General features: G+C 43.5%; 1 protein-coding gene across 2 annotated transcripts in view; it reads left to right on the forward strand.

The window, feature by feature from the left end:
- SLC22A23 (solute carrier family 22 member 23) overlaps nucleotides 1–24,461 on the forward strand; it is a gene marked incomplete at both ends in the record, with an annotated part of 209,383 nt that overhangs the window by 41,930 nt on the left and 142,992 nt on the right. For both annotated transcript variants that reach the window (XM_080710883.1, XM_080710884.1), the window contains 2 exons: nucleotides 8,529–8,632; nucleotides 15,236–15,390. In XM_080710883.1, the coding sequence (XP_080567009.1) occupies nucleotides 8,529–8,632; nucleotides 15,236–15,390 (259 nt within the window). The remainder of the gene's footprint in view (nucleotides 1–8,528; nucleotides 8,633–15,235; nucleotides 15,391–24,461) is intronic.

The raw sequence follows: 24,461 nt of genomic DNA on the forward strand, positions 1-24,461 counted from the left end.
ACAACAACAAAGAGAAGAGAAGAGAGAAACCAAACAACAACAATAAAAGTATAAAGAAAAAAAAACAATCTCTCCAGAGTACCTGGCAAGGATCTTTATTATGTCATTTAAGGAAGCTTGCAAAGATGCCAGCTCCAATTGGCACTTGTGTTGGCTACCGTTGACAGTGAGCCTCCCAAAATTGGAGGATGAGCTGAGAGAGAAAAAAGCAGAGAGCAATTTGAGGTTTTTCAAATCATGCGGTATATCTTGAATTTTGATGGAGTCTTTTAAAGAATCCGTGTGCCCCTAGATTAAGAAAAAAAAAAAAAGTCCTGAGGGATGCCGGGTAGCTTAGGCTGCCTCGGTGTTGAGAAGCTAATTGTAGCTAACGTGCTTCGTCAGTTCAGCTTAACGTGCTTGTTCCTTTTGTCTGTCTTTGATGGATCTTCTAGGGTGGGGCTCTGTGTGCACAAGTGTGAGTGTGTATGTGTGTGTGTTCCTGCCACTTCTACCGTCTCTAGTTAAAAAACCGCGATGCACAGCAAATGCAGAGTGTGTGAAGCACTGGTTCAGGAGAGGCTGCCGGAATGCTATTTTTTTTTTGGGGGGGGGGAAGTACTAACTCCATATTCCTTTAAATTCTAGCGACCCAGTCAAGAATTTTGTTTCACTTAAGCCTTTGAAATTTTAAGCAGTGTTATCCTCTTTGTAGTACCAAGCTGAATCAGTTCCTTTTTATCTCAACTGACTATGCCCAGGGTGAGAACAGCCACTCTGTTCAGTGATTGGTAAAACCCTAGTGTTTGCTAATGGAGCCAGCTCAGGTGGGGATCTCCTCTTCAAACAGTGAAACTTTGGGGGAAATTTCTATTCAGTGCCCTGAAAAACACTTCTCGATTTAGGCAATGAACATTAGCATAAATAAACTTCAGGCTATGAAGACATGTTTTATTCCAAGCCACTTTATTTTTTCTTCTTTGTAAAATAAAAAATATATATATATTTCTTGGGGTGGAATCATGAGGTATTGCCCAGGCTGGTCTGGCATTCTTGGACCCAAGCTATTTTCCCACCTCAGCTTCCCAAGTAGCTAGGAGTACAGGTGTGTACAACTAGCCAAGCTCAATTTTTTTTTTTTTTTGCATTACTGGAGATGAAACCCAGGGGCATTTTAACTCCAAGTTACACCCCCAGCCCTATTTTTTTATTCTTTATTTTGACAAGGTCTCACTAAGTTGCAGAGGGCCTCACTAAGTAGCTGTGGCTGTCTACAAACTGGGATCCTCCTGTCTCAGCCTCCCAAATGCTGGGATTACAAGTGTGCCCCACCACGCCCGGCTTCCCAGCTCTACTTTCTAATTTTACTTATTTATTTTTATTTTTTTGGTGCTAGGGATTGAATTCATAGCATCACACCTACCAGGCAAGTGTTCTACCACTGAATTATACCCCTGGCTCTATTTAAAAAACACAAAACAAACTGTTGACACCAACCATTTCATGACAACTTCCTCCAGGCCTAATGCAAAATTAGGATTTTGCAAAAATTATATTGCTGAAAAGTTAAAAAGTTTTGCCTCTGTTGGATTTTTTTTAAAAAATAATTTCATTGTATTCTCACCACCACACTTGGGGTTTTCCTCATGTTTTAGAATTCACATTTTAATTGTGGAAAGCTTGGAAATGTCAAGACAATATAATATGGAAACTGAAACTCAGTCCTGATTTTCTACTCTCACTTTTGGTATTTTGAGGTATCGTCTTCTAATTTTCCCTGTCTATGCAAACACCCCTTGTATTTACTTTTCCCTCATTCTGAGCCTTGGTCATACCATTGTATCATGAGCCTTGTTCTCAGTCCTTAAGTATCAAAAGCAGAATTTCTAATGGCTGTAGAGTCTCACTGGACATTTACTCAGGTTCTCCCATTTTGCTCTTCATGAGTGGATACCACCGCATGGGGACCTCCGAGGGCATCTCTGATGCATAGAAGTTTTAAGTAATAATTAAAATTGATGATAAAGTAATAACAGTTAAACTGTTATAAAATCAACCACCCATTTCTTTAGGTATTTTCTCCCTTAGTTTTTGTCCATAGAGATTCCAGTCCCATAGTCAGATAATCTATTTTCTTCCATTTTTTTCAAGGTTCTTGTCTTACACTTTAGTTTATTATAGGATTTATTATTGCTTCAAGTTCTTTTCCTTGCCTTTCATCTATTTTCCATCTCAGAAATTTTGTTAGTTACCATGTGTGTGTGTGTGTGTGTGTGTGTGTGTGTGTGTGTGTGTGTGTGTGTGTGGTACGGGGGATGAAACCCAGAGGCCTTCTACCTCCAATCTACACCCCAACCATATTTTATTCTTTTATTTTGAAATAGGGTCTCACTAAGTTAAGGAAAGTCTCAACCTACTTGCTGAGGCTGTCCTCAAACCTGAGAGCCTTCTGTCTCAGCCTCTCAAGTACTAGGATTCAATGTATGCACTACCACCCCCAGGTTCATTAGTTTCCTCGATAAATAGTTGTCTTCTCTATCAAGTCTAACAATTGGAATTTCTTTTCCAGTAGTATTAGAGAGTGAACTCAGGGGGATTCTGCCTCTGAGCTACACCCCCAGCCTTTAAAAAATTTTTTTTGTTTTGAAATAGGGTCTCACTAAGTTGCTAAAAGTTTCGCTGCATTGCTGAGGCCGGCCTCTAACCCATGATTCTCTTGTCTCAGCCTTCCAAGAACTGGGATTATAGGTATGCTCTATCACATCCAGCTGCCGATTTTTATTTTATTTTATTTTTTGGTGGTACTGGGGTTCCTGGAAGCCCTTCTACCTCCGGGCTACACTCCCAGACCTATTTTATATTTTTTATTTGGAAACAGGGTCTCCTAAGCCAGCGCGCGCAGCTGGCTTCGAACCTGTGCGATCCTCCTGTCTCTGCCTCCCAAGCGCGGGGATTACAAGCGTGCGCCACCACGCCCGGCTGCTGATTTTTTTAAAACAATATAATTTTTATTTTTGCAGTCCATCTTTAAATATATATTTTAAATATTTATATTAAATATATTTTATATTAAACATATATTTTTATGTATACTTATTTTTGTACATATGTACAAAAATCATCTACTGGATTTGGCTATAACCTCTGTCTTTCCTTTTCTTTTCTCTTTTTAACAGAACATGTAGCAAATAGCATGCAGCATATAAGGCAGACACACATTTCAGATGTTTGTCTCACCATTTAGTCCTGGCTCAAGGCTTCATATGACATCACCGTAGATATAGTTCCTGATGGGAGAATAATGGCAAAGAAGGCGAAGCCAGGATTACGAAATGGGGCAATGACTTGACCACTTTTATGATCTTGTTAAACTGCTGATGAAGTGTTAACATGCTTCATTAAAGGACCGTGTCCATTGTTCTCTGGGGAATGGATTTGCAGGAGGCCGCAGTTAACCCAAGGAGACTCTTGTGTTAGTTCAGGAGAGCGGGGATGGTGACTCGGCCACGTTATACCTTCCAAATTCCATACTAAGAAATTTAATCAGGGAGGGTGCATGCTTATAATCCCTGCGCTTGGGAGGCTGAGACAGGAGGATCACACAGGTTCGAAGCCAGCCTCAGCTACTTAGTGAGGCTCTCAGCAACTTAGTGACACCCTGTTTCCAAATAAAATAGAAAAAAAAAATAGGTCTGGGAGTATAGCCCAGAGGTAGAAAGCCTCTGGGTTCCACCCCGAGTACCACCAAAAAAAAAAAAAAAAAAAAGAAATTTAATCAGGTAATGGAGTTCAACATGCAAATAACAGAAACCACTCTGGATATTTTTCAGGAATGAATATGGGGAGACAAGGCTTTCTAAATTGCTGGAGTCACTGCAGGCTGGGATCTTGGATGGATCCGCTGCAGATGGTCTAGAGCTAGCCCGCCCAGTGTTGCAGTTAGGAGCCTGGGAATCAGGAAGTTGCCACCCCCACCCCTGGCTCCAAGATCACACTTCCTTAGCCACTGCCAGCACTCTTGGCTCTGAGACCACCCAGTCCCTGCCAGATCTGACCAGCAAAATGGATGTCCCACTTATCCCCCCCCCCCTTAACATTCTTCCTCATTCAGGGAAGCCCAGAAACTAGAATTAGGTTTAAACACTGGGAGTTGCTTTAGGGTGTGCATCTGATTGGCAGACCCTAAATCATACTTGAAACCCTGGTTGTAAGGGAATCCAGAAGTGTTACTTTTACCCTCCCATCTGCGCTAGAGACACACACAAGAGCGGTTGGAATCTCAGATTAGAAGTGAATGCCTACCACACCCCAGAAGTTAGGTTGTCCAGAGCAGCAATGAGGCACGGGAGGGGGGGGGGGGGCGTCTCTTCAGGATATAGTAAAAGGTCGAATCTGCTGGAATTGGCCATTGACTTGGTGGAAAGTGACCGTGGGATAAGAAGGGGGAGGTGACCAGGAAATGTTCTGGTCTTATACTTTTTAGAACATCTCTCTAGATTTTTTTTTTTTTTCCTCTCGGTACCGGGGATGAAATCCAGGGGCATTCGACCTCCGAGCAACACCCCTCCCGCCCTATTTTTTAATTCTTTTTATTTTGAAAGAGTCTCACTAAATTGCAGAGGGCCTCACTAAGTAGCTGAGGCTATCCACGAACCGCGATCCTCCGGTCTCAGCCTCCACGGGTGCCACCATGTCCGGCCTTCTCTAGATTTTTTGAGAGCATATCTCAGGTTTTTTTTAAGTGTTACAACCAAGTGCCACGTCTCATCTCTAGCCACGGGAACAAATGTGAGAGCCCCGTGATCTCGGGGTTTCCTCATACTTGTGAGATTCTTCAGGGGCATTTTCCAAGAGGTAACCCTCTGCTGGAACATATTTGACTTGCCTGGCATGTTTCTGTCAATACCAGAAGTAGAAGTTAAACCAGGGCACCAGCTCAGTGAACTCCCCCGGCCCCACCCCACCTCGCCGAATGGAATGCATCTCCAGAGTGGGCCTCCCGGACGGCAAAGGGCGTTGTTTTAGGCGAACCACAGGCATGAGTAACCCTTATCTTGGTCAACCTGCTGGGGCCGCCAGTCTCTTTGCTTGTTGATTCTGATATGTTGTCCATCCTCGCGGCTAACTGGAGGAGGGTTTAAGGCACCAGAGGGTCCCCTTGCACCCGCTATCGAGGCCCCCTCCACCCCAAGAGGCTGAGAGATCCGTGATGCCAACCAACCAATACTTCTGCCCAGCCTTCCTTTTCTCCGTGGCCATGAGAGCAGTCCAGCCCTCCTCTACTGTTTTAATTTTCCACTCTAGCATTGTTAATTGATAGGGGTCGTGTGGAGGTGACCACCGAACAGCTTATATTAGGTAGCAAGTAAATTGGGTCACGGCTGCCCACGGCCAAGTATAGTCATTGTTCAGGTGGCCAAGCCTGCAATCGCACTGGCCGTGTTCTCCACTCCCCTGAACGCTTTTATTGAAATTTTCTTGTCTCTTGGCCATTTAATATAAACATAATGTGCTCCTGTGCATCATTTCACCTCAAGTAAACTCATCAGCAGAAAGGCATGGTGGAGGCATGGCAGAATTTAAAAGCAGATTTGCAGCTTCCAGCTACAGCATTTCGATTCCTTTCGCTCCACCTGACAGTTAATTTTACTGGTATATGCGAGTGCTTTTTACAAAAACCTTCAGAGAACTCAGCTTCCAATTTGTTGTCATCAGATCTTTAAATATAAATCTTTGGGTCCTTGTATAAATACTTCTAAAAAATTATATAAAGAAACGCTGGGTCAGGAAGCCCGGCGTGGTGGCGCACGCTTGTAATCCCAGCATTTGGGAGGCTGAGACCGGAGGGTCACGGTTCAGGGCCGGCCTCAGGTACTTAGTGAGGCCCTCTGCAACTCAGCGAGACCCTGTTTCAAAATAAAGAATAAGAGCAATAGAGACGGCAGCTGCTGAGTTCCTCCCCAGCGGCTACCTGGGGTCAGGACTTTCTTGCCAAGAATGTGCCCGGTTGAGGTCCACACAGCTGTGATGTGATCGCAAGGTGACCGGCTCCACGTGTGTAAGTGCCTCCTCGCCCAGAACGAACAGACCAGACTGGGAAAGCAGAATGTACGCTGTCCGTGATGATACTTTAACTCACATTTTAAGGCAAAATTTGCGTTCCTGAAGTTAGAAAGAGGCTGCATGCCAAAATAGTATTGATTATTAAAAATCCACTTTCTCTGAGAAACAGCATAACATGAGCATTGGTTTTCCAGGCTTGCCTCCAAGAGCCCACTTAAGTCATCCTGGAACTTTATAATCCTGCCCTAGAGCACAAAGAAGTGGTCAGTTGTCAGGTGTGAGTTTCAGGTTTGGCTCCTCCCTGCTTTGGGAGTTACTTGCTTGAATTCACCGAGGCTGGGATGATGAAGTTCAAGGGTCGTTTGCACAATGGCAGGGAAAGGCTGGCGTAGGACCACCTGAAGTTCTCAGGGGTGGACAGAGTCAGCCATGGGGCTCACGGTCACCCAGAGGGCTCGTTAAACCACCTCGCTCTGCTCACTTCCAGGGTTCTCCTTCAGTGCATCCAGGATGGGGCCCGAGAATCCCAGCTGACGCGGATGCTCTGGTCCCCGTGGTCTGGGAGCACATTGAGAGGAGCACTGGAGTCTTCACAGAACAGAGTTAGTCCTCTGAAGCACTTCCGCATCTGAACTCTGAATAAGATTCTACACAAACAGCAGTGCCCTCCTTTCCAGACACGTGAAAGAATGTCAGCACAGCAACTGTCCCAGCTGTCCTTTGCCGGCCAGACCCTCAAGCAGTCTGGTCATGCATTCCTTTATCCCCTTATTCCCTTCTTCCTGAGCCTGGGGTGCAGATCACCCTGGAACCAGATGAGGTGACAGGTGGCGCCTTCCCTCTCTGTCTGAGCCAGGTGCCTTCCTCTGCGATTGCTGACACAGACTTGGGCTTTCCCCAAATCCTGTTGAAGCTGAGCCCCACAGCTATGGGCCCCAGGGGCTCCATTAGAAGTTTGCAACCAGGGACACGGCCTGAGATGACAAGGGTCCTCTGTGTTCCATTCAAGGGTCTTGAGGTGGACAGGCAGTGGGGAGAAGGCATCTAAGAAGACAGATGATCCCGGCCCCACGCTGTCTACAGCCCTCCTGTCTTTGTTTCCAGAACACCTCTTGTTCTGGCATCCACAAATCCCCACATTATGGTGTATCTCCCCAGCTGCATTTGCCACCCTATCCTTGGCCACCACTGACTAGAGTTGGGCTTCCAAACTGGAAGCTTTAGCTACTCCTGTGCCCGGGCAGGATGGTGTCTATACCACCCCACCAAGGGTGAATGGTTGCATGGAGCAGGAGGGGCAGGCACCCTAGTCTTCATAGTGCTGGCCAATAGAATCTTGCTTATCTGCCTCTCTGACCCAGAGGTGAGCTGGCGTGGACTTCAACATGTCCTCACCTGGATACACATCTTGTGGCGTGAATAAGCATGGGTTCTCTTGCTTCTGTAACTGGAGAAGAGAAAAATTAAGGGATAGTTTCTATTTTTCTTTCTTTTTTTGGGGGGGTGAGCTAAAAAGGGCATTCTACCTCCAACTTACATCCCCAGCCCTATATTATTTTTTATGTTGAAAGAAGGTCTCACTAAGTTGCTGAGGCTGGCCTTGAACCTGTGATTCTCCTATCTCAGCCTCCCAAGAACTGGGATTACCAGACATGCGCCACCATGCCTGGCCTATTGTTCTTACTAAATAAGAAACCATACTTGTACAAAAGAGACTAAATGTTGTGTTTATTGTTGATCATCTTTCTCTCCATGTAGCCCAGCTAACCTTACAGTGCAGTCTAGGAAGACACAAGGAACATTTGCAAGGAAAAAAAAATAGGGATGTTTAATTAAAGTTCATATTTCAGTATTTACTGTTAATTATTATATTAATATTCAATATTTGCCTTTTTAAGCTACAGTTTGGGGAGTGTTAAGGAGTCAAAATGCAAAAGTTTCTTTTTATTTCTTTCAAATTAAAGTTTATAGTTCAACACTTACTGTTAATTATTATATTAGTATTATTCAGTATTCAGCTTTATTTTTTAAGCTACAGTTTGACGAGTGCTTTAAGGAGTCAAATGCAAAGGTTTCTTTTTACTTCCTCCGTGTCATTCATTATAATACCCCATGCAGAAAGGTGGCAGGGCCTTCCCATCTCCTGGGTGGCCACAGCGGCTCTGCCAGGTGAGAGAGGTGCCCACCCAGGGCCACCCCATCTCCTGGGTGTTGCCCTCTCCTTTGGTTTCCTGTGGCCATTGAGACGGTAGGAGCACACATCACTGGATTTCATGCATTTCTCCTTTGATAACCCATTCCATTCTGAGACAAATTATATTTGTGGGCAAATTATATTTCTCATTGGGATGTCAAAAACACTGAGACTCTTAATGGATGATCCAGGTGCCGGGGTCTTTGCAGGGATATTGTATCGCCCTTGTGATTGCGTACATCCCACTCTGTTATGTGTCTCTCTGATTTATTTTCTATTTGCCCCTCTCTAGTGGGATCTTGTGTGTGATAATGCCTGGAAGGTCCATATCGCTAAGTTCTCCTTACTGGTTGGATTAATCTTTGGCTACCTAATAACTGGATGCATTGCGGACTGGTGAGTACCAAGGCGCCCACCACATGAACCTTTGGGAGGCGTGGCACGTCTTTGCTGGTTAAGAAGTGGGCACTGTTAACATAATGTTGCTGAGTCTTTTCTCTGTCCTAGTGTTGATGCCAGGACAGAAAGCTGAGGCTGCTGCTTGGCCATTGCAAAGTTAGAAGAATTGGCCAATGCATGTAATAGATGATTTGGGAGTAAGGATTTAAATTCATGCCATTTTGTAGCTGCTGGAGTCTAGCAAAACCAGCCCGCAGCCTACGGCCTCATCTCTATTGAGATTCAGTGTTTAATTAGGAAGAGCTTTAGGACTCAGGTGCAGGGCTCTAAGGGCAGTAAAGACCATTGAAACATGGAAGCTGACAGGAGGGCCTCAGGTTCGAGGCCAGCCTGGACAACTTCATGAAACCCTGTTTCAAAAATTAAAAGAGCTGGGGGTATAGCTCAGTGGTAGAGCACCCCTGGGTTCAAACTTGAGTTACAAAAAAAATTTTTGGAGGGGAGTTGGGCACAGCAATGTGGGCACCTATGGTTCCAGGTACTTGGGAGGCTGAGGCAGAGGATTACTTGAAGCCAGAAATTTTAGGACAGTTTGGACAACATAGGGAATTGTCTGTCTGTCTGTCTGTCTGTCTGTCTGTCTGTCTGTCTCTCTCTCTCTCTCTCTCGTAAATAATGGAGGGAAGAGAGACCCTTTATTCCCAAGCCAAATTGGTAAAACAGCTCTGATCAGCATCTCAAAATATCACACACACTTTCAGCTAGACATGATGGCACACACTTATAATCCCAGCATTTGGGAGGCTGAGCCAGGAGGATTGCAGTTTGTGGACAGCCTCAGCTACTTAGTGAGACCCTCTGCAACTCAGTGAGACTCTGTTTCAAAATAAAGAATAAAAAAATAGGGTTAGGGGTATATCTTGAAGGTAGAATGCCCCTGGGTTCCATCCCCAGTACCACACACACAAAAAAAAAAAAAAAAAAAAAAATACACATTTTAGAGAGTTCTTGGCCTGGCTAGGACGCCTTTTTGGGGTCCACAGGGAGGAGGCCCTTGGAAAATGACAACATTTTGGTCATGGGTGGGCAATGCAGAAAGGGAAGAGTAGTGATTAAAGGGGAGAATGAAGACACCTTATTTGGGAAGGGGAGATTTGAGGGCACCTAGAGCAAAGTGTGCAATTCGGGATGAGGTGATGAGGTCAGGAGGGGGAGATGGCAGCTGAATTATTATTGGTAATAATAACGATGACATCATTAGCCCCCAGCACTCACTCATTACTGTGTACCAGGCATAGCTCCAAATTATCCCAAACCTTCCAATAGCCCATCCTCACAACACCCCTGTTAGGTAGTAGAGCTACCTCTTTCATCAGTGAAAAACTGAAGCACACAAGTCGAAGTCGATCCCCGAGTCCACTGGGCTCTAGCTGGAGAGCAGGACTGACCCCGGGCCCGGCCCGAAGCCTGCCTGTGTGCCCGGCACTCTTATTCAGGGCCTTCTGTGGTCACGGGGCACGGCGGTGCTGCGCCCAAGAGGGAGGCGACTGCACGGTGTCGTCAAGGGCAGAGGCTTGGCCTACTGCTCCCCCTTTTCCACTCTTTGTAAAGGATTTTTTTCTTTTTTTGGTAAATCAGCACATTTGGGGCCTGATGACATAATAAGGGCCCCAAATGATGAGAACAAACTGTGCGTCTTTGTGATGCCCTCTGTCCCCTAGTTAACTGAGGAAGCGAGTCGGGTGTGGACAGCAGCTGAGTCCCGAGGCTACTTCAGAGCCATGGAAATTTCCTTGCTAAAGCCAGCGCCTCCCGGGGAGTTCCTCCTGCTGACGTAGAACGTGATTTCCTGGGTGCCCAGAATCTGCAAAATCATCGTCTGTCACTGCTTCACATGGGCATGGTTCCTGTGGACGGGATTAGACAAGCTCTCAGTGGCCTCAGGCGCCCTATGCTGGGCCTCTTTTGTTGTGTTTTGTTTCGTATTGTTTTTTTTTTTTTTTTTTTTTAGTTTTTTGAGGGTAAGTTGTGTGTGCGTGCTTTTTTTTTTAAACCAAAAAATATTGATTTTCAGTGTGAGCTACAGTGGTTTGAAAGACACTGTTTGCCAGCAATCTGTATTGAAATAAATTAGGAATAAGCCAGGTGTGGTGCCACATACCTGTATTCTCACTATTTGGGAGGCTGAGTCAGGAGGATTTCAGGTTCCAGGCCAGCCTCAGCCTTAGAGGAACCCTCAGCAACTTTGTGCGACTCTGTTTCAAAATAAAAAAAAAATAAAGTGGGCTAGGGCTAGGTTGAAGGCAGAATGCCCCTGGATTCAATCCCCCAGTAAAACGCGCGTGCACGTGCACACACACACACTGAATGAATAAATAAATAAATAAGAAATATATTCGAATAGAGTCCACATCACCTTCTTTCTGTTTCTGTTTTTGTGTCCTTTTTCAATAAATGATCTAATAGGAAAGTAAATGTGGATTTTTTGTCGATGCCTCTGTAGTCAGTAGACGTGTGAGTTGCTTTGGGTTGTTTGTGACAGGTTATAGTTGTCCACACTTGCCCAGTGCCCTTCCTGATCACACTCCAGGTCTGGGGCGAAAGCTCACAGTTCGGTCTCCCCTGGGAGTAGCCAGAAGCCCCTTCCCTACAGTCGCTTTTCCAGCATCCATTCGGCCGGCGTGTTCTGGGGAGTCAGCGGCAGGCGCTTGGGTGGATGGTAGCCTTTTGAACTTATTGAGTGGGTCTCACTTTCATTTTCAAGTTTGGTGTTTTCCAGCCCCATTTGTTTTGGGATTTATTTTTTCTTCTTCTCCCTTTTTAATATACTTTGCTTAAAAGGAAATAAAACCACATTAGGGAACTCTAGAAAAGGCCAGCTCCGTGGCTCCATGGGGAAGTGGACCGGGTTATAAGGCAAGCCTCGAAGGCTGCAGTCGCCACACACAAACACTTTCGCCAAGAAAAAGTGCTTTCTCTAAGAAGGCATGTTTCAGTCTGGATCTTTTCTGGGGCTGTGCGTGAGGTGTTAGAGAGCGTGTCTGCGTAGCTGTGAGCGAGACGCACGTCAGGGGCTCCTTTCCCTTCCCATGGTCTCCTGTAGGATGGTCTGTGTTGATAATAAGTCATGCACCAAGCACCCCTGGCCCTGGGGCTGTGGCCACTGAGGACACAAGTTGCAGATCCCCAAGGAAGAGGAGAGTGGAGCCAGGTATTTGTCTCTGAGGGCCTGCAAGAGCTGGTGGCCCCCTATCGGGCCCCATCTCTTTTTGAGGTACCACTCTCAGGGTACTTCTCTTTTTGCCATCCATGAGTGTCCCCAAACTCCCTGTGTTAAGAACTGCAGGATCCAACACTATCCCTTGCAATCTCTCCCAGCCTGCCCACTATTTTGTAAACAATCCCTTCATTAAAATCTCCTCCCGCCACTTCCTTTGAATGGGATGTCTGTTTCCTTGGAGACCCCATATCAGTTCCCTAAGGATGTTATCACAAAATTTACTACCTGCTCAGTGGCTTTGGTAACACAAAGTCATCATCTCCTGGTTCTGTAGCTCATGAGCCCAATGAGGGTCTCAAGGGGCTAAAATCAGGGTGTCCGCAGGGCAGCACCCCTCTCTGGAAGCTCTGGAAGACAGTCATACTGTTTGCTTTTTCCAGCTTCTAAAGGCCACAGACATCCCTTGGCTCATGGCCCCTTCCTCCATCCCCAGAGCCAGTGATGGCAAAGGCCTCTCTCACTGCTCTCTCTCTCTGGTTCCTTGGAGCCAGCAGATGTCCCTCTTGTAATTACGTAGGACCCACCACGACTACAGGTCCTTAACCTTAATCCCACCTGGAGTCCCTTTTGCCCTGAATGGTTAAATATTCACAGGTTCCTTAGGACATGGACATCTTCCAGGGCCCTTATTCTGCTAACCACAGGCCACAGATCCTAAGTGATAAAGGTCTCTACATCACAGACTGAGGAATGTGATGTTATCCGTCATCTCGGAGGGGTGGTGCTCTGGGGAGCCAGCTCCTCAGAACACTCCATGGCTTGTGACTACCATGTACTGAACACTTGCTAAGTCACTCGCACAGTTCCACACCCCACAACAACCTGTTAGGTAGCCAGTTACCGGTTCTTTCAAAAGGGAGTATAAGGCTCAATAGAACAGGCTTGGGCTCTTCCAAGATCACATAGTTCAGAAGAGACGTGAGCCTGGATTCAAAAGCAAGGCACCCTGGCTTCAAAGATTTTGTATGAGCCAAGCACAGTGGTACAGGCCTGCAGTACTGGGACTTGGGAGGCTGAACCAGGAGGATCACAGGTTCTAGGCCAGTCTTAGGAACTTAAGGAGGCCCTGTTTCAAAATATAAAAGTAGGGCTGGAGGTGTAGCTCAGAGGTAGAATGCCCCTGGGCTCAATATTAAGTACCCCTATTCCCTTCCCCAAAAAAGATCACGTATGCCCCCATCCTTAATAATGCAAATGTATAGCAACTGTTTGGGAGGGAAGGACTTAGAATGGTTGCTACAAGATTTAAAAATATCAATCATCTTTTCTTAAACTTTTCGAGAATGGACAAATCATGCTTGGGGTATCAGGGATGTAGACGGCAGGAAGGATACGAGATGGAACATTTGACTAAGTCCTTTGTGCTGGGCATTGTGTTTCTGTCTCATCTCCCCTCACGAACAGCCTCAGTAACTCTGCAAAGGACACTCATCCCCGTTTTACATGAGCGAGGTCAGAGCAGAGGAAAATGCATGTGAGATTTCTATTTGTTTTCCTTCGTTTTTAGGAAAACAACCAACCCGCACTATAAATGTGTTTCTGTGAATGTGTTGGGTGTGGACAGAACCATCCGTGAGGTCTTTCTTGCTAAGGGCTTCAGGACCAGGTCAAAGAAAGCGAGGGGTAAAATCTTTGGAACTAAAAAGACTCTGGTCATGCACTGGTACTAAACACACAGCCTTGGCCTCCTTCAGCAACTTCAGTGACTAATGGAGAGGGACAGGACCTTAGAAAGTCCTGAAGAAGAGCCTGCCCTGTTGTTTCTGGCCCCACATTTTCTTAAAATTACACCCATCCACTTCATAGGGCCAGGCCCTTCCCTCCTGGATATTAATCTTTTTTTTTTTTTAACTTAGTTGGGCAATATTTACATACCATAAAACTCACCCACTTAAATTCACAGTCCAGTGAGTTTTAGCTTATTTACTGAGTTGCACAACAGTTACCTGCTCTAAGTTTAAAAATTCCCATCACTCATAAAGATCAATACAGATATGCATATAAATAGCCCCCACCCTTGGGTCCCACCCTTGGACCACTCTCATCTCCCTCCTCTTTTTCTGGATTTGCCTTTTCCAGGATCTTAGTCATGTATAGATTCCTTGTCAGAAATAATGTCTAGGATACTTCAAGCCATTCTGCCACCCTATGTGCTGGATTTATCTCCCCCTCCTCCTCCTTTTTTTTTTTTTTTTTTAATCCCACTACTGTCTCCTCTGCCCCAATTTCTCTATGAGCTGCCCTTCTACTCCATGCCTGTTGTATTATATATTAATTTGTTTTACGGAGTTATTGGTGCACATTTTTGTCTGATGAGTTAATGAAGGGAAAGATGGATGGTAGCTCGGGGGATGGGGAGCTGATGGTTTTCCCCTTCCCAGGGACCACCCCCACCTGCCCTCCCAGCCCCACCCCAGAGCACATCGCCCCCTAGTGGTCATTAGGCCAGCACTGTCCAGCTCAGGGACCCACAAACTTGGTGTGTTTGCCACCCTTTCCAGTGGATTTTACTGTGAACCCACTGTCGAGACCACACTGGTTACTTAAAGCACAAGCTGTCTTGGTTTCTTGAGATCTACTTCTTATCATGTAGCTAAGATGGATTGGCAGCTGCCTGCACCCTGGCCACATAGCCTATGCGTGAGGTCAGGTACCTGGCTTAGGTAATCACCCTAGTGGAGCCTCTTCCCTCCGTGCCCATGTTGACTTTCTGTCCAGTTCCAAAGGTCAGTGATTTCCCAAGACATTTTATACTGGGTGTGTCAAGGTTTACGTTTGGGGAGTTATTATTGATTCTGTTCCTCCTGCTTTGAATCATCCTTGTTTATACTCAGAAATAAACTCAACAACAGGAATTGGATTAAAAAATCTCAATTCTCTTTCCAAGTAACTTTATTCTTTTGGTGCAGGAGATGGAACTCAGGGGCATTCTACTTTGAGATACACTCCCAGACCTTTTTGTAATATTTTATTTTTGAACCAGGGTCTTGCTAAGTTGCAAAGGCTGGCCTCACACCTGTGATCCTCCTACCTCAGGCTCCCAAGTACTGAGATTACAGGCATGGGCCACAATGCCTGGCACCCAGCGGCTATTTGATTTCTGCTCTTTAGCTCCAGAATAAGGGGTTTGGGGCAAAGATCGCAAAGGGCTTTCTGTCCCCAGTAGTTCATGATCTAGTGGAGTGGGTTTACACTGCATGAAGACTTTTGGTCGAGTACTCATTCAACATATATTGAGCACCTAGTGGGTACTGAGTTTCAGCATGTAGTGCGGCCCTCTTGTTTAACCACGATTCCTAACTTTCCCTCTCCACGTGCAGGGTCGGCCGGCGGCCTGTGCTGTTATTTTCCATCATCTTCATCCTCATCTTTGGACTGACGGTGGCACTGTCCGTGAACGTGACAATGTTCAGCACACTCAGGTTCTTTGAAGGATTTTGCCTGGCTGGAATAATTCTCACCTTGTATGCATTACGTAAGTAGAAGCCTTCATCACTAGCGTTATAAAAACTAACAAAGCACTGTTGCCTCTATGGCTCTGGGGGAGACACCAGGCACACTGGTCGTTTGGAATGGCAGTCCCTTTGAAGTTCAAACTTGAGAGGCCACGATGGTTGCGAAAGCGCCTTTGCGGGAGATAAGAGTCTACTTCATCCTTATGTCTAGGTTGGGCTCGCCGCCATCGGAGGCGTGGGGTTTGCACAATGGTGTGGAGAAGTGAGGATCAGCCCGTGGCTGATATGGAGTGGTTTTCGCTTTCCTCTGAAATTTTCTGTGTCGGACATTCTGTGAATTGCCAAATCCAGTGCCTAATTGGGTATCCTGGCAGTTGGTTCCAGAAGCGCATACTAAATATTTATTACCGTGTGTCCAAACTTAGCCTTTTCCTTAACTCTTGAAGATATTTTTCTTCTTTGATTGTCTCCCCTCAAAGGCCATACAGAATTCAAATTTTCTGCATTCTCATGTGCCCAGAGATGACCTTAAGTGGTCTGGAATTGAACTCTAAGTAGTAGGGCTAGAAGAATAAATGGCAAGATTTGGTAGTATTTGCTTTTTTTTTTTTTTAGTACTGGGGATGGAATCCGGGGACATTCTGCTTCTGAGCTACAATCCCCAGCTTTATTTCTTATTCTTTATTTTGAAACAGGGTCTCATTAAGTTGTGGAGGTCCTAAGTTGCTGAGACTGGCCGCAAAACTATGATCCTTCTGGCTCAGCCTCCCACGTACTGGGATTACAAGTGTGCGCCACTATGCCCAGCTTGTATTTGCTTTTTATAAGAAAAAAGGATTAAGAAAGTTTTCTTCCTTTGATCAATCATACTTGGAGCTACATTATTTCTGCTGTCAAATATGATTATGTTTTACTTATTCATGGTTGATTTTCTAGAAGACGATCACATCCCCATAAAAAGGAGAGTTTCAGGCATAGTGGAATGTTTTTAATAACTAGCTTTATGCTTTCTAATTGCTGTGTAGAAAGATCTGTTGAAAACACTGTAATTTAGGATATGTTTTGTCTTTCTCCCTTGGACAACATGGGTAGGCTTCCAGTATAGATTATGTAGTAATTTCCAGCATAACAAAATAAGCATGGTTCTAATTCTTTTAAATTTACATAGTAAAGACTTCTTTAGATAACCTAAATTTTTGTTCCACTAGAAATATAATCAACTTGTGATACAGCTTCTTAGCTGTACCAGTATTGAGAAATGGCTTCAAAATATATTTGAAAATAGCTTTGGTAGAAAATAGCTTTGGTATTAATGTGCTGGTCTTGGAAAATGACTTTGGTATTAATGTATTGGAAACTGAATTTGAAAAAATGAATTTGGTAGTAATGTATCCCAAAAATTGGTTTCAAAACGTAAAAAAAACAGTCAGGGTCTGGTTATTGCCAGGCACTCAGGCAGCTGTTATAATGCAGAGTCCCTTCACTAAAAGTAATTAGCAAGTAGATAGAAGAGTTGGGACCTAGGGCCTTCATATTCTAAAAACAGGTTTACCTAATAAATAACATCTAGCAGAAAAGCTAAGAATTCCCCAAGAGTGCAGGAAGAGGGTGCAAAGTGTGGGAGGAGGGTGCAGACCTCTGTCAAAGGGGAGCAAATACCACGTGACCCTGACTTTGTTAATCATTCTGGTTCTAACAAAGAAACTTAGGCTTACACCTCAGGCAGGAAGAAGGTTTTTTTGGCAGCTAGAAATCCCCATAATCATAAACCCCATAATCATAAAAAAAAAAAAGGTCCTGCGCGGAGTTAGTGGGTGGACTTCCACCTAGGTCAGAAGATTAATTGGTAGAGCAAGATGAAGGACCATGTATCTATAAAACTGTTCTGTATCCAACAACTTCAGCGACTTCAAGTCACTCCACTGCCCCTCAGAAGCAATGCTTCCTGCGGTGCTTTGGGCATCCTTTCTTGACATTTAACTGAATTGTAGTTTCTTTTTTAATATGCTTTTTATTGGTGCATTTGTAATCGTATGTGATAGAGTCATAGTGATGCACCCATATATACACATAACATTATTGGTCTGTTTTCTTCCCCATCCCTCCCCTTCTCCTTCCCCTTCCCTCTTCTCCTTCCACTATTCCATTGGTCTCCCTCCTAGTTTACATATGATCCCTTTCCTTTTTCTTTTTCTTTCTCTACCCTCTGCATATGAGAGAGAATATGTGGCCCTTCATTTTCTGAGACTCCCTGGTCTCACTTAGCATGCTGGTCTCTGGGCCTAGGCATTTTCTGCAGATGATGGCATAATTTTGTTCTTCTGTATGGCTGGATAAAACTCCTTTGTGTGTATAGACCATGCTGTCTTTATCCGTTCATCTGTGAGCCGCAGTTGCTTAGGAATCGCCTTTTGCAGTCTGTTTGTGTTGACTTTGGAGACCCTGCCACTTGGAGAAGTCTTTTGAGACACTTGCATGACAAGGTCCGTGGTCTGGGAGGGCTAGGCGAAGGTCTTGGGGAGTTTTGTTTCCCTGAAGAAACAGGAGTGTTGGGCTTGATGCCCCCAGACAAAAGGCCTGAGATGCTGTCCCGAGCCCTGACCTCTGTTGTCTGTGCCGCAGGGCAGGCTGCCGTCTCTTTCCCGGGGAGACTCTTGGTCCTGCACTCAGATCTCTGATGGGGTCTTCTCTCTAGTCAGCCATCCTTGCTGGCTTCCGTTGTCACAGAAGGATGGTACTCTGGGTCCTCCTCATGCACTGTCATTGAAGGGGATGGCTGTGCACTTTAAAGAAATAGAACAGCTGCACCTGGGGGCTTCACAGACAGTATAACCTCAGTCTCACCAACGCCTTCAACAGAGTGTTCAGGGCAAATTGCCTTGCAGCAGGGGTGGCCTATTGGTTTTACCTTGCTTGCCAAGTGCTAACGATTGGTAGAGGCTGCCAGAGAACTAGGAGACATCTGAGGACACTTGAGGGCCCAGAAAGAGAAAACACCTGGGTCCATTAGCCATGTCTGCCAGTGCTGCGGAAGGAGGATAGGGAAGGGCTGCATGTGTGGCTGGCATTTGCCATCTCTGGAGACCGTCCCAGAATTAAGCCAGACTAGGCATGTACTGTCCCTGGATTGTATTGTCTCAGCCTCACATGAACTTGTCTTACTGACTCATGATGTGACATCAGGCCACGGGTCCTCTGAAACCTATTGCTTTTTCATTTTTTATTTTGAAACAGGATCTCGTTGTCGAGCCAGGCCTCAAACCTGAGGTTCTTCTATCTCAGCCTCCCAAGTACAAGGATGACAGGTGTGCACCACCACGCCTAACTAAGGAGCTCTTTATAGTAGAAAGTTCTCTTCTACTTCAGAGTTACACAAAGAGTATGCTTATTCTAGGAAATTACTTTGTATTTATCTCCAAGGCAGATAATCATATACTCTGGATGTTTGCACACTTATCTGTAAAGGGACAAGCATTAAATTTTTTATGGGGTTTGCAGGCCATATGGTCTCTGTTGCAGCTATTCAACTTTGACATGGCAGCGCGAAAACAGCTATAAATGAATAGGTGTGGCCGTGTTCCAATAAAACTTTATTTGTGGAAGCAAGTGGTGGGCCCTATTTGACCAGTGGGCTAGAACATTTTAACCACTGATATAAGGAAGTCATGAGTGAGTCGGACAATGCAAGCTTTAAACTCTGATCTCCCTTCCTGGTTTCTTCTTAACTTCCCTACTTCAGTTTCTCCTTTGTACCATTTTTCTAGCTCCATTATTTGTGTGATTTGATCATATGTATTTGTACAAGCAGCTTTTAAATTTTTTTTTTTTTTTTGCAGTAGAATGAGGTATAAAAAAGTGATTATTGGGTTTTCTTGAATTTGAGAACAGCCAAACATCATGACAAATGTCTTGCAATACAAGTGTTCAAGTGACTACCAGTGGCCCACTGTTGGAGATAATAAAGTATCAGAATAGCACAACTAAAATAAAGCAAAAGGTCAGACACAGTGGTACATACCTGTAATCCCAGTACTTGCAAGGCTGAGACAGGAGGATTGTGGGTTTGAAGCCAGCCTCTGCAACTTAACAAGACCCTGGTTCAAAATAAAAAAGAAAATAGGCCTGGGGTATAGCTTGGAGGTATAATGCCCCTGGGTTTAACCTTCAGTATCCCCCCAAATATAAATAAATAAAAAAGGAAAGAAAGAAATAACAAAAGAAAGAAAGAAAGAAAGAAAGAAAGAAAGAATATATGAAAGATGACTTGGAGTTCATTGAAATGATATTAAAACAGCCAGGTATAGTAATCCTGTAATCCCAGTACTTGGGAGACTGAGACAGAAGGTTCATAGGTTCGAAGCAAGCCTCAGCAACTTAATGAGACTCTAAGTAACCTAGAGAGATTTTGTTTCAAAAAACTGAAAGTAAAAAAGGGCTGAGGGTGTAGCTCAGAAGCAGGATGCCTCTGGGTTCTATCTCGGGTACCACACAACATAAAATAAAATAAACAGTGAAAGTAAGAGGAATTTGATTTGGAGATGGCAGAAGAGTCACACTGGAGGAGAGAATCAAATAAAGGGACTGAAGTCCTGATGGGAAGTTAGGATTGGCGCAGGATGAGGGTGAGCCGGGGTGGAGTGGCCTGTCTCTCTGGATCCATGGCGGTCAGGGACACAGGGTCTAGTGACAGGAAGTTGAGACATGCTTCCAGTCACCAGGGAGGCGCGGACAGTCAGTCACCAGCCAGTGTGCTTACCACCATGTAGCACACAAGTCGTATTTGTGCTTAGGTGGCACTAGGAATTTGTTTTGCTTGAAGGAAATTGCTGATCAACCGATTCACAGGAGTGAACTCGTCTAAAACTAAGTTTCAAACTTCTGGACACAGATTATTTGAAAGTTATATTTCTAAGAGTCTGATGGCTTTTTTGTTTGTTTTATTTAGTTTTCTTCCCCCCTTGAATCCTGGTTTTATCTCACTTACTGCCTCTGCTAGGAAGGTCTGCCCTTTCTCAGAACAAACACAGACATTTGCCTTTTTTTTTTTTAATCTTGCAGGTGCTTGGCAATATATAAGTAGGAAAGTAATGATTTTTGCTGTTTTGATTTCTAGTATCGTTTACCAGGAGGGTAGACTCATCATTTCGAGAATTGCTGCTGACTTGTGAACATTTTCTGCTTTATTTGCAAGGCTGCCTAGGGTTTTTGTTTTTTCTGCTCTGATTTTTGTTTGTTTGTTTGTTTGTTGTTAAGGTATATAGTGATTGACTATCTTAGCCTTTAAACATTTGTGTGTTTTTGCCCAAAGAAAAAGTAGTTGTGTAATTAGGACATAAAATAGAGATTATTGGGATCTTCCCAAAGTCTTTATGTGGAAGCAGAGCATACGGTGGCAGTGGCAAGAGAGAAGAAGCCAAGCTGAATGAGTTTATGCCGGGCCACAGGAGGAGTGGCTCCTGCCTGCCTCTGAGACCATTGTGAGACACTGACATGATTAAATACACTTGGGCTACATCTGTGTCTTAATTTTATCTTTATTTCTGAACGGACACACACACACACACACACACACACACACACACACAGTAGGACATTTGATTTAGTCAACAAGGGACACAGACCAAGAAAAAGAAGCAAATAGATCACATTTCCCTACTTGTTTATGAAAATAAAATCTTATCAAAGACATAGAGACTTCTATCTTCACTTCTCAACATAAGCAGAAAAGATTGACTGGAGAATAAATCCCTTTCCCATCCAGGACTCATTATATCACAGGCAAGATAATATAGCATTGCTTAAGATGTGCCTTACTTCAAAAGAAGCTTCTGGCCTCAGTGGCTCACTGTCGTAGTCCCAGCTGCTCAGGAGGAGGATGCAAGAGGAGCTGAGCCCAGGAGCTTGAGCACACACTGGGCAACCTGGTGAGACCACATCCTTTAAAACATCAGCAACCAAACACACCAATGGGAAAATATTTTTTGAATCAGATGTAGTAAGTTTTGTGGGAAATAAATTTTATTGTTTTTATTATTATTATTATTATTATTAGTAGTAGTAGTAGTAGTAGTAGTAGTAGTATTTCTTTCTTTCTCTCCTTTTCTCTCTCTCATTTATTTTTGTGGTGCTGGGGATAGAACCCAGACCCCTGTGAATCCTCTCCAAGCACTCTAACACTGAGCTACACCCACCCTATATTATTTTACCAATTTTTAATAATACCTCTTGTTGGCAGGGAGTCCTTACCTCAGTGTAAGGACTCTCCCTCCCTTCCTCCCTCCCTCCCTCCCTTTCTTTCTTTCTTTCTTTCTTTCTTTCTTTCTTTCTTTCTTTCTTTTTTCATTTTATTATATTACTGAATATTCTAATTTTTTTAATTTTTTATTGGTGCATTATATTCATACATAATATTGGGGTAAAAAAAACTTGTGTGTACATACATGTACACATCACTGATTTAACCCCTATCCAATTCCCACCCCATTCCTTCCCTATCCCTCCTTCCCTTGCTTAGCTTAGTGGTTGACTTCGATATGTTTAAGTACATTGTGTGTTTTAGAGATTTTCCTCTTCCCCCCTCCTTTCTCCTCCTTTAGGTTGCCTTGTTTGCTTCTCTATAGGATTTCCTTTTTCATCTAGAGTTCCTCTTATGACCCGTTTTGCCCTCTCACATATTAGGGAAAGCATCTGATTTCTTATTTTTTATGACTGACTAATCTCACTTAGCATAATGTCCTCCAGTTCCATCCATTTCCCTGAAAATGATGTAATTGAGGTTTTTTTTTAATGGCTGAATAAAATTCCATTGTGTACATATCTCACAGTTTTGTAAATCATTCATCTGTTGATGGACGTCTTGGCTCGTTCCATAGTTTGGCTATGGTGAATTGGGCAGCTATGAACATAGATACACATGCATTAGTTTGGTAGTTTGGCTTCCTATCTTTTGGGTAGATACCCAGAAGTGGTATTGCTGGATCAAATGATAGATTTGTTCCCATTCTTTTGAGGATTCTCTATACTGTTTTCCAAAGTGGTTGCACTAATTTGCAATCCCACCAACAATGACTTAGAGTTCCCACGTCTCCACATCCTCGCCAGCATCTTTTGTTGTTTGTGTTTTGAATGATTGCCATTCTAGTTGGAGTTAGGTGAAATCTCAGGGTAGTTTTGATTTGCATCTCTCTGATTGCCAGTGATGTTGAGCATTTTTTCATGCATTTATTGGTCATTTGAATTTCTTCTTTTGTGAAGTGTCTATTTAGTTCATTTGCCCATTTTGTTATTGGATGCTTTGTTTTCTTAGTGTTGAGTTTCTTGAGTTCTCTGTATATTCTAGATGGTTTAGGTGGCAAAAATCTTCTCCCATTCTGTTGGCTCTCGATTGAGGTTCTTAACAGTTTACTTTGCTGAACAGAAGCTTTTCAGTTTCATGCAATCCCATGTATTGATTCGCCTTTTAATTTGTTGTGCCTTTGGGGTCTTGTTGAGAAAATGTTTATCTGTGCCTATGTGTTGTAGTGTTGGACCTATGCCCTCTTCAAGAAGCTTCAAGGCCTCCGGTTTGATTTCCAAGTCTTTGATCCATCTTGAATTGACTCTTGTGCAGGGTGAGAAAGTGGGATTAATTTCCCATTTTCTGCATATGGTTAACCAGTTTTGCCAACACCATTTGTTGAAGAGGCTATCTTTTTTCCAGTGTAAGTTTTTGTCCCCTTTGTCAAAAATCAATTGGCTGAAAGTGTGTGGACTTGTTTCTGGGTCTTCTATTCTGATCCATTGGTCTATGTATCTGTTTTTTTGCCAGTACCATGCTGTTTTTATTATAATGGCTTTGTAGTATAAAGTCAGGTATTGTGATTCCTCCTGCATGGTTTTTGTTGCTGAGAACTACTTTGGCTATTCTGAGCTTTTTGTTATTCCAGATAAATTTAAGGACTGATTTTTCTATGTCTGTGAGGAATGATCTTGGTAGTTTAATGGGCATTGTGTTAAATCTGTAGATCACTTTTGGGAGCATGGCCATTTTAATGATATTTATTCTGCCAATCCATGAACATGGAAGATCCTTCCATCTTCTAAGATCTTCGATTTCCTTTTTCAGTGTTTTATAGTTTTCTTTGTAGAGATCTTTTACCTCCTTGGTCAAGTTTATTCCTAAGTATTTTATTTTTTTGTGGGAGATCCTGAGTGGAAATGTTTTGTGAATTTCTTTTTCATTGGATTTATGGTTGGTGTACAGGAAAGCTTCTGATTTTTTAAAATTGACTTTGTATTCAGATACTTTGCTGAATTTGTTCATCAGTTCCCCATAAGCCTTTTGGTTGAGTTTGTTGGGTTTTCTAAATATAGTATCATGTCCTCTGCAAATAGTGAAAGTTTGAATTCTTCTTTTCCTATTTGTACTCCTTTGATTTCCTTTTCTTGCCTTATTGCTCTGGCTAGAGTCTCTAGTACTATATTGAAGAGAAGTGGTGATAGTGGACATCCTTATCTCATTCCTGTTTTTAGGGGGAATTCTTGAAGTTTTTCCCCATTTAATATGATGTTGGCGGTGGGCTTATTGTAGATTGCCTTAATAATGTTGTGGTATGTTCCTTCTATTCCAATTCTCTGCAGTGCTTTTATCATAAATGGATGTTGAATTTTATCAAATGCTTTTTCAGCATCTATTGAACTGATCGTGTGATTTTTTTTCTTTGATTCTGTTTATATGGTGAATTACATGGATTGATTTTTGTATATTGAACCAGCCTTGCATCCCTGGGATGAACCCTACCTGGTCATGGTGTATGATTTTCTTGATGTGGTTTTGAATGCGTGTTGCTAATATTTTGTTTAATAGTTTTGCATCCAAGTTCATCAGAGATATGGACCTGTAGTTTTCCTTCCTTGAACTGTCTTTATTCAGTTTGGGTATTAGTGTGATGTTGGCTTCATAGAATGTATTTGGGAGAGTCCCAGTTTTTTCTATTTCACGAAATTAATTTCTTTCTTTCTTTCTTTCTTTCTTTCTTTCTTTCTTCCTAGCAACAGTGAACAATTTCTTTTAAATATGCTCTCAGAGATTGTCTCATTATATTAATTCTTT

The sequence above is a fragment of the Muscardinus avellanarius genome, assembly GCF_963383645.1.
Source record: "Muscardinus avellanarius genome assembly, chromosome: 14".
In the NCBI taxonomy this organism is placed as follows: Eukaryota; Metazoa; Chordata; class Mammalia; order Rodentia; family Gliridae; genus Muscardinus; species Muscardinus avellanarius.